The 12,949-nt window shown below is 38.3% G+C and overlaps 1 protein-coding gene across 5 annotated transcripts in view; it reads right to left on the bottom strand.

Annotated features, from left to right (window-relative positions):
- Positions 1-2,265: 2,265 nt before the first annotated feature.
- SORCS2 (sortilin related VPS10 domain containing receptor 2) overlaps positions 2,266-12,949 on the bottom strand; it is a 600,944-nt gene continuing 590,260 nt past the window's right edge. For all 5 annotated transcript variants that reach the window (XM_017828054.1, XM_017828052.1, XM_017828051.1 and 2 more), the window contains one exon: positions 2,266-12,743. In XM_017828054.1, the coding sequence (XP_017683543.1) occupies positions 12,720-12,743 (24 nt within the window). In that variant the 3' untranslated portion in view covers positions 2,266-12,719. The remainder of the gene's footprint in view (positions 12,744-12,949) is intronic.

The raw sequence follows: 12,949 nt of genomic DNA, 5'->3' as shown, positions 1-12,949 counted from the left end.
AATGGTGAGAATTGATCCTTTTATCACTTTCAAAATACACTGAACAACATCTGTAGCATTTTGCTTCAGCTTTTGAAAGCCATGAGGGTCAGAGTGCAGTATCATTCTCACCACAGCAGATGAATTCATAAGAAAGCAAAGCATCTTTCAAGGCATAAATCACAAAAAGAAAAAAATGGAAGAGAAGTCAGTGTCTTAATGAAAAACAGGAAATAATACTGGCTGGTGTTTGTGCCTCAGAGCATTATTATAGAGCATATTATAGAGACATAATTTATGATGATGTTGAAACCAGTTAAACTACAAAATAGTCGAGCAATTAATATGACTTTGATGAGGACAGCAAAGAAAACAGAAGTGAAGTGATTATCTTAATTCTTTTTTCCCACAGAAATTGGTTTCTGAAGTAAAGTAGCCCTTCAGGTTAAGTATTAAAAAGTTTCATTTGGTGTCTCATTTATGGGAACAGCTTGGCTGTGTTTGTTCTCACTCCTGCCCTTCCAACTCAGGAGCTTTCCTTGGAAAGAACTGTTGGAACATCACTAAAAATAAGCAACTTTAGGGTTTCTTTTAGTTTTGCTTTTATTTATATCAGAGCACTAAATTTTGAAAATGAAATGTTGTCACTTGAGATTCAACAGGCTGCTTTTGTAGAGATAAACTGCAGTTTGAAGTCTCAACTAGCCACAATATAGGATTAGAGAACCTAAAATGACAACCACTGAAATGTTTCCTAGCTGAGCTACACAAGTAGGGAAAGCCTCAATCTTCATTTCTGAACCCAGCCTCACATTTAGCATGGTGTGCCACTGGGTAGAGTCATACAGCCCACACCACAAAGTTCCTCCAGCTGCCAGATCTTTCAGAAGGGGCCATGAGAAAGTGCTGAATTAGGGCAGACTTTTAATTTCGATCCTCAAAATATATGCACTCTGTGAATAAATAATACATTTGTTGTCCTATTAAAACTTCATTGTATAGTATAAAATTTCTATACCTGATTAAAAAAAAGGTTAGATAATAATTTATGTTGTTGCTTTGTGCCAGGTTGAGGTTTAATAAGACTTCACATTGCATATCCACAACACTTAGCAACATCTCTGCTCTTTCCTATTGAGGACAATAGGTGGTGAAAAGAACCATCAAGTTTTTATTCTACCGGTGTCAGACTTTCCATGGAAAGGCCAAGGTGCTGGATCAAGCTGCAAAGCAGCAACCACCTCTCACCAAATCATAAACTGTTCCAACCCTAAACATGAGCTACCCCAGTAGCAGTTCATCTCAAGACTGAAGCACGAAGGAACGTCCACATTGCAGGGATGCAAGGCATATTATGACTTTAGCAATTTAGTGACCTTTGCAAAGGCAGGGAACACTTACCAGGACCAGTAAGAGCAAATCTGTAGGACACTAGGGCCAAGCCTTTTTAGAAATACACTACATAATCACGCATTTATTTCCAAGGACTGTAGGCAGAGTGAAATAGGTATCGTATGTCTTTGCTGGGCACATCCAATGGGCATAATTCTGAAGATTTTGTCTTGGCTGGCTTTGTATGGGCTTGAATATAATTTGTAGCTCCAGTTTTATTTTGAGTCAAGGCCTGATCCTTGCATACAGCTACAGCTGACTTAAGGACAAATTTTGACTTGCAGACCCCTCAGTTTTGCAAGGAGGATGCAGCTTCTATATAGCACAGCCAATTCCTTGGGAAGAGAGTGAGAGAAAGACAATGCAGTTAATAAACAAAAAAGAATAAACAAGGAGCAAGTAGTGTGTAAAGCCAGTGAAAATGGAAGAGATTGGAATAAAGGCATGGGAGGGGCAGAAAAACACATATAGCTTTGTTCTGTTGATGGTGGTCTGTTACAGGGAGAGGCCGAAACTTGCTGAATTCTTTAATTCTTTAGCTGGATAAAAATGTTCAGCCTCTGATTCAGTGGAGTTCTAGAACAGCAGCTGCATGGCTTCAATCTCACCACAGAGTGTCACCCTCCACCAGTTATACTGCAAAAACTCCACTTCTAGGGAAAAGTGGAAAAAGGATTTTCCCCTTTTTTCCTAGCAATGGACTTGAACTGCACTGTAGGAGAGGCTGGAGGAGGAGGATGAAGGTTTGCTGCAGCCTTTGAGTTCATGCTGCTGAAGGTGAGTAGTTTTACTGCTAGTTACTGACAAAACACACAAACTCTGTGGACTGGTTAAACCATTTCCCCTCCACAAACCCCATGAAGTGCTTCACAAGAAAAACAAAGCAACCAATAGTTTTAGAACCAAATTTTATTAAAGAAAAACCTGGAGTGCAGGTTCTCAGGACAAATGCATACCTTTGGATGCAGTGGAGTACACAGGTACGTATACAGTAGTTTGCCTGCTACATGTTTGGAAGCTGAAAGAGACCGTGATAATCTGTACTGCACAGTTCATCACCATTGGTAAAAGTTGCCAAAAACTCGGTAGTGGATCACTAACAGATACTTGGTTATGTGTGTGCACTACATATTGCACAAGACTTTTTGATTAAGCTATTACTTGTGCAATTGAATCACAGTTAAGTGTTACGTCAAGCATATTCAAACATATATTTGTTTCTTTTTCTCAAAAACAGCACGTCACTACAAAACTGCCATTAAATGTTACATATTTACAAAAATATACAAATAACACTTTTCCCCATTTATGACAATGCACCAGTTATGGATTAATTTCGTTCTTCCCTTGAGCCCTGATACTGTATACAAAGAAACCTGCTTAAAGTCAAGGTCACCTGAAACAAAATTAGGAGAAGGCATGTTCTGTTTTCACAAATATTAGAATGTGCAAAGGCAGAAGGAGAGGACTGTGTAGTCATGTATGTTAAAGGTATGGACTGTAAGATACTGATGACTGCTAAGAGCCTTTACATGGATAGGAAGAGCCCCTTTGTCAGAAATCCAGTTAGATACACTGTTAAGCATTTGCTGATCAAGCAGTCACAAGTATTAAAAAAACCAAGTTCTACCTTAGTTGTAATTAGCTTACATCTATCCAAAGTACTCTTGTGCTAACCATGGGAATAAGAATTACAAAGAAAATCAGCTGGTCACCTGTGTGAGTACGGGTGCAGTGGGAAGATGACTGATTTTAACCTGCAGCTGCATTTCAAATTCACTGCGGGTGAAATTCTTCTCTAACACAAAGCTGAAATGACAAAGTCCATGGAACTGCTTGGTCATAAATTAGGGTAGAATTTGGCCCTGCAATGCTAAATAAATTATATTCCACATTAACAACAGGGTAGCAAGAAATGCTTTGTGGATCTTCACAGGAGATATGTCTAGTTTTTATTTTATTTGCTTTCAAATATTTACAAAAAGCTATAGCTCTAATTAGCAAAAAAAATATGATTTTGGGCTTGGTTTAATTACCATTTTTTTCTCCTTTTGTTCACATGGGTAATGCCAGCAAAATCTATATTTATCTGTCCAAGTCTGGATTGAGAGATTTTGGACCCACCTGTGCTGAAACAGCCACAGATGTACTGTAAATAAGCCATTTTTCATCCTTTACTCTTAAAATGGAAAATTTTCCCATTCCAACTTGCATTATCTCTCCAAATATTCCTCCAGTCTAGGATGGACTGATAGTCCTAGTGCAGCTTCCTAAATACAGAGCAATGATATTAAGATAATTTCATTTAGGTGAGAAAGGGACTTGATGTCTCCTAAAACCACACTTGCAATGCACTAGGGTGATTTTCTTTAAAACCACCTTCTGCAAAGAAACCTATCTAAGTTTAATGGAAAAGTAAATCATAGGAGGTGTACATATTTGTAAAAATAAGTGGTAAGTAAAGCACAAAAGTGGAAGCTTTCCAAAGCACTCTGCCAGATGATCCAGTTCCCCACCTCTTCCATCTGCTATCCTGCTGCAAACTTCTTGTATTTATTTTTCCTCAGCCACACAGAAAACGATGAAAATTAGTTAATCCCCTTTTGACATCAACCCAGCTTATTGGCAGAATGACAGTCAGAGAAAAGCAACTCAGAATAGACTGGGATCAAGAGAGAATTCAAGAATACTTCTCCATTTGATTATGTTTTCCCTCCAGAGCCTTCTGCACTGCAGCAAGCACAATCCATGACTTTACACTCAGGAGGAAATAAATCACAGCTTGTCAGTGACAGATGAAAAAAAGGAGCTGTACTCAAAGGCCTGGTGTGTATATGAAATGGAGGAACTCTCTGTTCCTAAAATTAAAATTTCTAGTCACATGTTCAGTAAACTCCAGTTGCTGGTGGTTACCCTCAGGAATACTATACCAACTCCATTCATCTTCTCTAAATATTATAAAATTACAGCTCATGGAGGTATTCTAGCAAATCACATTTAAGTAGTATAAATCCAAGACACAGACTCTATAAAGTAATTCTTCTCCCTTGCCTTCTAGCTCAGTGCTGTGCTAGGGGGGAACCCCATTAGCAAATGACCCACAGTCCTCCCAGAAGTAAACCTACATTGGAGCTACCTCTGGAGGACACATTCAAGCAACCTGGCTCCTGGGAAGCAACCTCTTTTCCATGCGCCCCAGGTGAGATGTTGCTGCGAGTCAGATCTGTCTTAAATTATACATAGAAGTGGTGATAATTTCACATATTCCTAGCACTGCATCAATTTATACTCATGGTTTAAAGTCTCTATGCATCAAAAAAACCCTGAAAACAGTTGCCATTATAAATTAAAGTAAGCTTCAAGGCTTGCACAAAACAAAACCAAAAACTCATGGTAAAATCATACACACTGGTAACACTTTCTCCCTGCTTTTCCTTGTCCTATTTAGTCCTGTGCTCCCCTCCCTCCCTCCCCCATCTCTCTTACATACACTCCCTCTCTAACACAGACCCTACCCTTCAAAGATACTGCTGAGGTTTTCGATTATCTTATTGCCATTAACTTCTCCAAGCTCCTCCAATAAGATGATTCTGCCAAATATACTTCGCTTAAACTTGTATTTTATGGAACTTGAAAGCAAGCCATTTGCTCCTGCCTCTTGGAAAGGTTGCATACAGACCTGTTCCACAACCTGTCGAGTCAAATTGCTCCCGATTCCCTATTAGCAAAGGACCCTCTTTACCTCACCTTTTCTTCAGCTTGAGGTTGTAACGATTTCTCTAAAAGGCTGTGCATGATCTTGGGTCTCAGCATCTCCCATACTGAAATACAAATGCAGCCCAGTGGTCTGGCAAGGTGTCTCTGCCCAACCTTCCTGCAATTCTGTACCTGCCAGATCGCAGGGCTGGCAAAGCAAGCCAGGAAACTCATGCGAACACCGTGTCTCATCCCCATAACCCAAAAGGAGGTTTGGAGATAATAGATATAGCTGTCTGCCAATTAAATATATAATTTCACTATAGACCAATGGCAAGGTCAATATGTACGCTGATGAGACAGGAAATACTAGTTATTTATTCCTTCAGGGAGTGCAACACTCATCCACATTTCAAACTAGAAGCATGTGCTCTCTGAGACAAACATCTGAGAGAAGTTCTGGAAAGGCAAAGGATAAGAGTTCCAGAAAGATTTAGAGAAAATGAGAGCCAAAATTAAAACTGAAAGGATTAAAAGATACCAAAGTGGGAAAGAAAGAGGAAGGATGGACTGCAGCGAGACAAATCATAGGGAACCTCATCAACCCAGGTAATACAGCAGAGCTCAGAGGAAAGTCAAGGAGGGGGAAGAAATCATGATTCTTCTTGCTATCACTCAGGATACAGTAGGGTGCATATCCAAATAAAAACAGAGACAGAAACAGAACATAAAGCAAAACAAAAAGCAAAGAAGAAAAGGTGGACTGTAGAGAACTGATCAGGAAGAGAAGGCAGGCAAGGCAGAGCAAAAAACAGCAGCAATAATGAAAAAGAACAAAAGGACTACAAAAGGAAGGGGAAGAAAGGGGGAGAAACAGAAGAGAGTGAATTCTTTTTTTTCTATAAAGTGTCACCAGTTACTTAGCAAAGAATTGGAAGAATTAAACAATGCAAGGGACTTCTCTGAAGAGTTCAGCATCTCAAAAGATTAACCCCAAAGAGAGGAGTGTATTCACAAGCAAATGGAGCCAGTGAATTGGGCAACCACCTTACTATCTTGTTTGTGAAGATATTCTGTAATATTAACCATTTAAATGCTCTACTGTGAATCTGGGACTTACAGGTCGTGTATTATAATATTCTCCTCTAGTCTAGTTTTACCATTTGAAAATGGTCCACGTGCATGTTACTGATGTTTGGGGTTACACGTCTTCTTCTGCACAGTCTATTCTTAATCCATAACACGAATATCTCAAAAGCCACATGGATATAAACCAGCTGTTTTTCTGTATGAGCTGTCCTTGTTAAAAATATCTTTTTCACAATTTCAGAAAGATTTCCCTTTATAAACTGTTTTAATCAATAAGCAGTGTGAATTAATACTTCTTTTTTAAAGCAAAAGCGAATAAGCCAATTCATGCGCTTTGATCTGCAAGAGCAGACACTGTCAGTAAGAACTAAATATAAGTATCAAAAGCTGGTTAAAATTAGCAACAAATAACATAGAAATATAAGACATGCTAAGAAAGTTATTTGGAACGCCTGGCCTTCCTGGTGATTAATATATTCATTACGCCATTAAAAGTATGTGCAAAAAAGGCATATTATTTAAGCAGTGCCATGTACTGCTGCGTCTTATTGCTGCTCAACAGGGCTTTATGTCTACTGTATTGCAAGTAATCATTGTAAAGATGCAAATTCTACAGAAACTCAGAAATCAAGTCTGATCAATAAAGCTGAAGTTTGTGTAATGCCTTCAGGTGTTGCAAGGAAATAATATTAAGCAAAATTACTTGTGTAAAGGAAGAATCTACTTATTGTCAGGGCTGGTAAATGTCACTTCTAAAAGAAAATCAATCTGGAAGGACAGAGAGACAAAGAGTTTGCAATTAAGAACATGTATTTTTAGAGATACTATTAAAAAGTATTTAATACAAACCATAACAGCTCTTTGATAAGGATTTTGTTCACACAGCTATGTCATATATCATTTTAGAGTATATATTTCTAAGCCTTCCAGCATTTCTTGTGTTAGATACTGTCTTATAGAAGATCTTCTCAGCTACCAGCACATAAACTACCTGAAAACTCTAATGATGACAAGCTTCACATAAGGAAAGAAAAGGAATCAAAAGAATGAAAGTCATACATGGCTCCACAATTCATATTGTAAGTAATCTGCTACTCCATTTAACAGGAGGAAAAAGGACAGGACTGAAGACTTATGGAAATGAATCTCACATATTAAAACTGATATAACTAACTTGCCATATGTATCAATTTCAGCGGAAAAACATTCGAAGAGGAATGCATTCTTTAGCCTTCAGAGCAGCCTGAAGTACCACTACAGGTTCTTCTTTCCCTGTTGGTAAGTATCCTCTCTGCTTATGCAACATATTTGAAAAGAGGGGAAAAATAAAAACTTTGTCTGCATGATGTTCCCATTCAGACATGAGAAACGAACTGTTCTAGTCCACCTCAACACTGAGAAACCCTTCTGCACCCCCTCCAGCTTGAGGTTACACAGAGAATTGGAGGTAATGCTGCCAAGGTGATCAATCAGGTAGAAGGGTTAACTTGGGATAGAAGATTAAAAAATTAAGAATGCGCAGCTTGACATTTCCCAAAGACTGCAGGGTTAGGCTATAAATTGCAAAAGCTAACTGAGAGTCTAAGTTATTTGTCACTTTGCTGATTATAGACTAAAAAAAAAGTGAAAACATCACAGGAACAAACATGCATTTAAATGGCACTGAAAGGGTTAATACTGAGATACTGAAAGGAAATAAGGATCATGAAAATACAAACTTGACATTAAGAAAACGATCTGAGCAGACCTACTTACAGTCAATTAAATGATATTCTAATGAAAGTTTTAAAAATACTTTCTCAGACTAGTATGATTAGGCTATATGCCACTCTCTTGAAGAAAGTTGTAGAAGCAATGTGCAGCTGGGACTAGAACAGAGAAAATTAGCTGGGAAGCAGCTTTTTGGATGGACTTATAAGACACAACAAATTTTGCATCTTAAAAATCAATGTTTATAAAGGTAAATGCTTATAAATTTCTTCCTGGTGGAAAGCCAATATTTTGAGAGAAATGAGCACTTACTTTCATCTAAAAAGCTGAAATAAAAAATGAAGATGGAAACAATAGAGTGGTATCAATCAATATACAATAAAACAACTATAATAACTTCAACTGACAGGGACCGTACAACGAAATAAAATTCTTAGTTTCTCTCCCCCCCCACCTCGAAAGTCTCATTAGTGAAAAATTACAAAACTTCTTTTATAGGAAACACAGGAAAAATCTATGACTGAAATTGTCATCGATTCTATCAAATTAGCAACATTGTATTTGACTTGAAATAACACTAGAAATTCAAAGCTTATCAGAACCACTGGTTCATCATCAAAAAGTTACTGCTAACAATGCATGTATTTAATTTCATATAAATATTTTCTTCTTTTCTTTTTCCCAAACATTTCTTTGAGCATGTGTTTGTGTAAGGAGGACGGAAACTACTGCAGATCCATTCTATTGACCTCTATTAAAGATACAGCATATAGTAGGTAGAGCATTCCCACTAAAGGGCTGCCTCCTTGGACTTAAAACACAGCTAACCAGGATAATCATGTCATATGAAACCTGCTTTGCACTAGGAACTACCAATGGCAAAGCACTGATTTGTATTTGTCTAGAGGACAGTAACTTAACCAATCATCTACTTTACATGAATAAACAGTTTACTCCTCTTTACACCAGTCATCAAAAGAAGAACACGCATCAAGAGGCATATAATTCAATAAGAATATCATAAAATAATTCTGAGAAATTGGATTTGAATTGGAGATAACAACACCTTGCCTCAGGCTGGTACCTTCTATTTCTTCACAGCCATTTGCACCACCCTCTTCTACAGAGTACAAAACCACACTGGTTTATATTGCTTTACTTTTGAGAAATTAATTAACACTGTGTGGATTTTCCTTAAATGTCCTTTGAGCATTTCTGAGTACTTTATATGGATGGACCATTCAGAAGCCATATAAAACATTCAATGTCAAAAGGGAAAGCAAAGGTAACAGCTGTAAATCTTGACAGATCTGTTAGAATCCTTCAGATCATACTGTTTGGAGCACTCTGAAAAGTACAGGGTGTTTTTGAATCTGCAAATACATCAAAGTTTAAGAAGGCCAAGGATGCCAGTGAGGCCAGTGCACTGCCAGTTTTGTTTGCCAGTGCTGATAAATACCACTGTACCCATTTTTATATGGTTTTTGATCAAATAACACTAAAGAAAGGTAAGTTGAAGATATTACGGTGTAACAGCAAAATCATAGCCAATGTTGTAGTGCTACCACATAACCATATGTTCCAATAACAGTGTTTAAATAAAATTACCTTTTTTTTTTTTACCAGTGATGTACCTTTTTTGGATTATGCTTTTTTTTTTATAGTTTATACATAATCGCAGCTGTTTTCAGTAGACTACTTTTAAGAACAGTAATAATTACAAGTAAAACAAAGAAAGTGAAACCGTTAATACTTTATGCTCACAAAATTCTTTGACTGTGATGATCCTGAACTAACAGTAATTAATTTAGCCTCACAATACGCCTGTGAGGTAGGTAATTACTATCAGCCCCATTTTATAGGTGGGGAAACTGGGGCATGTACAGGTTAAATAACTTGCCCAAAGTCTTTACTAATAAATTTGATTAACATGTAAAAATACTGCATGTGTGTGTGCATGCATGTGTAACTAGCACTTATGCATAGAAGCAACTATGTTCCTGAATACACATGTATCAGGATTTTAGATTCATCTAAAGGATAAAATGGTAAGATATCATGGATGTAGTTCAAGAGATTTGAAATCTAGCGCTAGAAAATGGTAATAGTATTTTTTCAGTTTTAAAATAATTCGTTTTAAAGTTATTCTTGCTGGGAAATCAAGGGCTTCCTTTATTATCTGCTGGGTATTATTAATAAAGTTACAGCAATACCAATATCTCTTTAGAAAACAGTGGTTTTGAGACATGACAAACCAACCTCACAGGAGTAGTGCATGAATCAAATTAATTAGCATCGAAAAACATTATTACAGGCACTATATTGTGCTAAGTGTTAATTAGAGTACCAAGCAATATTCTACTGTGTTCCAAAAGACTCCTGTGATCAGAGACACAAATCAGCCTGAATTAAATGTATAAAAGTAGCTGTTAAAGCATAAATTAGATGTGTGACCTAGTTCCAATAGAGTCCTTTGCCAATCAGACTAACCATGTAGAACAATCCCAGGCTAGAACTTCCATCCCATCCCTTTCCATGAGGGTGGTTTGCCACTCACCTGCCCTATGCAAATAACCCACTTCAGATTTTATTTCACAGGAACAAGTAAGATGTTTGTAATACTATTTTATTCTCTGCTCCAGCTCATTCCACTAGAAGAAACAAGGAGAGCTGGTGAGGAGGGGAAGCCCCTGCTGCAACAATCCTGAGAGTTTCCAATGCACAGCACATTTTGTATTTGCACTTCTCTTCAAGAAACTCAGACTCAGATACCTTTAAGACCTTGGATTTCCACACAGTCTGGCATACAACAGTCAAATGCAGCAGTATTTCTCTGTTAATAAATTTACATGGCACTATACAACTAAATAGGCAGAAATTTTAAAACAATTTTTGAAATTATTTTCCTGAGCAGTTTGCAAGTGCTTTTCAGAATCTTCACTCTAACTTTTCCACCTAGTTCCTTACAGTAAGTTTATAAGCTAGATTTTCTTGTGCTTTACACATACATCTTATGGGGTTTGTGAGAGCCTACAGTACTACACTGAATTATTACACCCCAGTCCGTTGCATTTGATGATAATATGCTCTAGGATATCCACAGCTACATGGAAGAATGACTCCAATGCATACAATAATTTTAAGACAGTTCTTTTCTATTTTACTATCATTCATTATTTTCTGTTTGCTTTTTCTGGATGATGTAATTAGCTATCTGTATACTTAAACAAGGTGGTGTGCGAGCTCGTCCCTAGCATCAGTATGACATTCAGTGAGTACAGAGTTATTTATTCTCTAAAGGCAAGAAGTAAAGAGATTATACAGGTTTCTGAGAGAAGCGTCCTAATTCCAGGCAATGTGCCACACCCCACACACCCCCTTTAAGCTCATCACACCACACTCAGTTTCCTACAAGGCGACATTAACCGCAGAGAAAAGACAAGACGGGTGTGGATTCACTGCACTGCCGTTCCCTAGGGATGCAGAAGTCACGACTAGGAAACTCTGACCCAGCTCACAAAATTGGGATTAGGAAACACTGACCTGACTCACCAGCCTTTCTGCAGGCAGCTCCCCCAGAAGCCCCTCCCTCCCTCTCTTGCCCTCCCTGCAGGAATAGGGGCCAGCGGTGGTAGGGACTGAGTGACACCCTGTGGTGATGGGAAGGAAATATGAACCCCTAAATCCCATCCCATCCTCCCCATTACAATTCAGATTGTCAAACTAACCCTAGTGGAAAAGGTCAGAGTTTGCCCACTCCAACCCGCAAGGGCAAAGATCCAGAGGAAATCTCAAACAGGGATGCAGTGGGAAGGAGATGGTGGTGCTACCCAGCCATTCCTGGAGGAGAGCTCTGACCTATCTGGCACATCTGCCCAAACAGGAAATTTAAAAAAAAAAAAAACCATACAAAGAAAGTGACTTAAAAGAAGTATTTACACTCTCTGGAAATTTAAAAAGAGACAGGCCACTAGCACAGGGGTTTACAGGATAACTCATCTGGCACCTGCCATCATCCTGGAGGTGCTCACTCAGGAGAAAGGAGAGAGGAACTGAAATGACTGTCTGCAAGTGAAGGCACCTGGTCTGGAAATAGCATCAAGCTGGTGTTTTTCTTTCACCCAGAGTGGGACTGGGGGAGATACTGGTGCTGATAGTTTGTCAGGACTTGCTACACTTACAAGAGCATGATCATATATTATGAGATATCCTAATTAACGTTTTACTTCCTTTAATCCACAGAAGGACCTAAGCCTAAATTCATTAGATTGTCTCACACATGTTTAAGTTAAGAGTTTGTCTCAACTAGGAGTGCATTTGTCTCTCACTCAGTCCTTTCCCAGCACAGAAACACTTATCCTCCTAAAAAAATTGTCATTGTGATCAACCAACCATCTGTTCTGGTCTAGTCACTTGTGTAAAAATCACCTTTCCAGGATGAAGAGTCCCAGCCTTCTGCTGAATACCTCAATTAAAAATATAATTAAAAAGTTACAGTCAATCATTCTAAAAATAAACATAAAGAAATAGAGCATAGACAGAAAAGAAATAAGGTGGCATTGAAGGTGCCTAGGGCTACAAATTTGCTACCATAGTTTGAGTTTCAATCGTGATGAGTTCCCAGGCCATAGAGTGAACACGAAATATCCTTCGCCCTTGGTAACTGAAGATGGATGCTTTTTTCCACAGGACTGGTATGAAACCTCCTCTCCATCAGCATTTACAGCCATATTTGCAATTTTGTGACATCACCAGGGAAAAATAAAATGGTACAGAGAAGAGTCTTTCGGGTTTTGTGTTCAGCTGCAAATATCAGCTAACCAGGTAACTGTGCATCTCTCTGGAGTTGATGCTCAAAACCACGCCTGAGTGATTGCCTATGAAAATATAGAAACAAAAGGCCAACATTAGTGTATTTCAGGTACTCCACAATAAATCCCCCTTTTATTGCAGGGACAAGTCAATTGCATAAGAGAGTGGCTTTATCAAACAACAGGTCAGGTGAAGGTTGGTGCAACAGCTCCATGTACCTACAGCACACTTTTGCGCAAAGCTTTTGCTCATGATGGTGGATTTGTGGTGA

This window comes from Lepidothrix coronata, unplaced genomic scaffold (genome assembly GCF_001604755.1).
Source record: "Lepidothrix coronata isolate B3197 unplaced genomic scaffold, Lepidothrix_coronata-1.0 Scaffold145, whole genome shotgun sequence".
NCBI lineage: Eukaryota > Metazoa > Chordata > Aves > Passeriformes > Pipridae > Lepidothrix > Lepidothrix coronata.
Note: the sequence above shows the minus strand (reverse complement) of the source record. Positions and strands in the feature narration are given on the sequence as shown.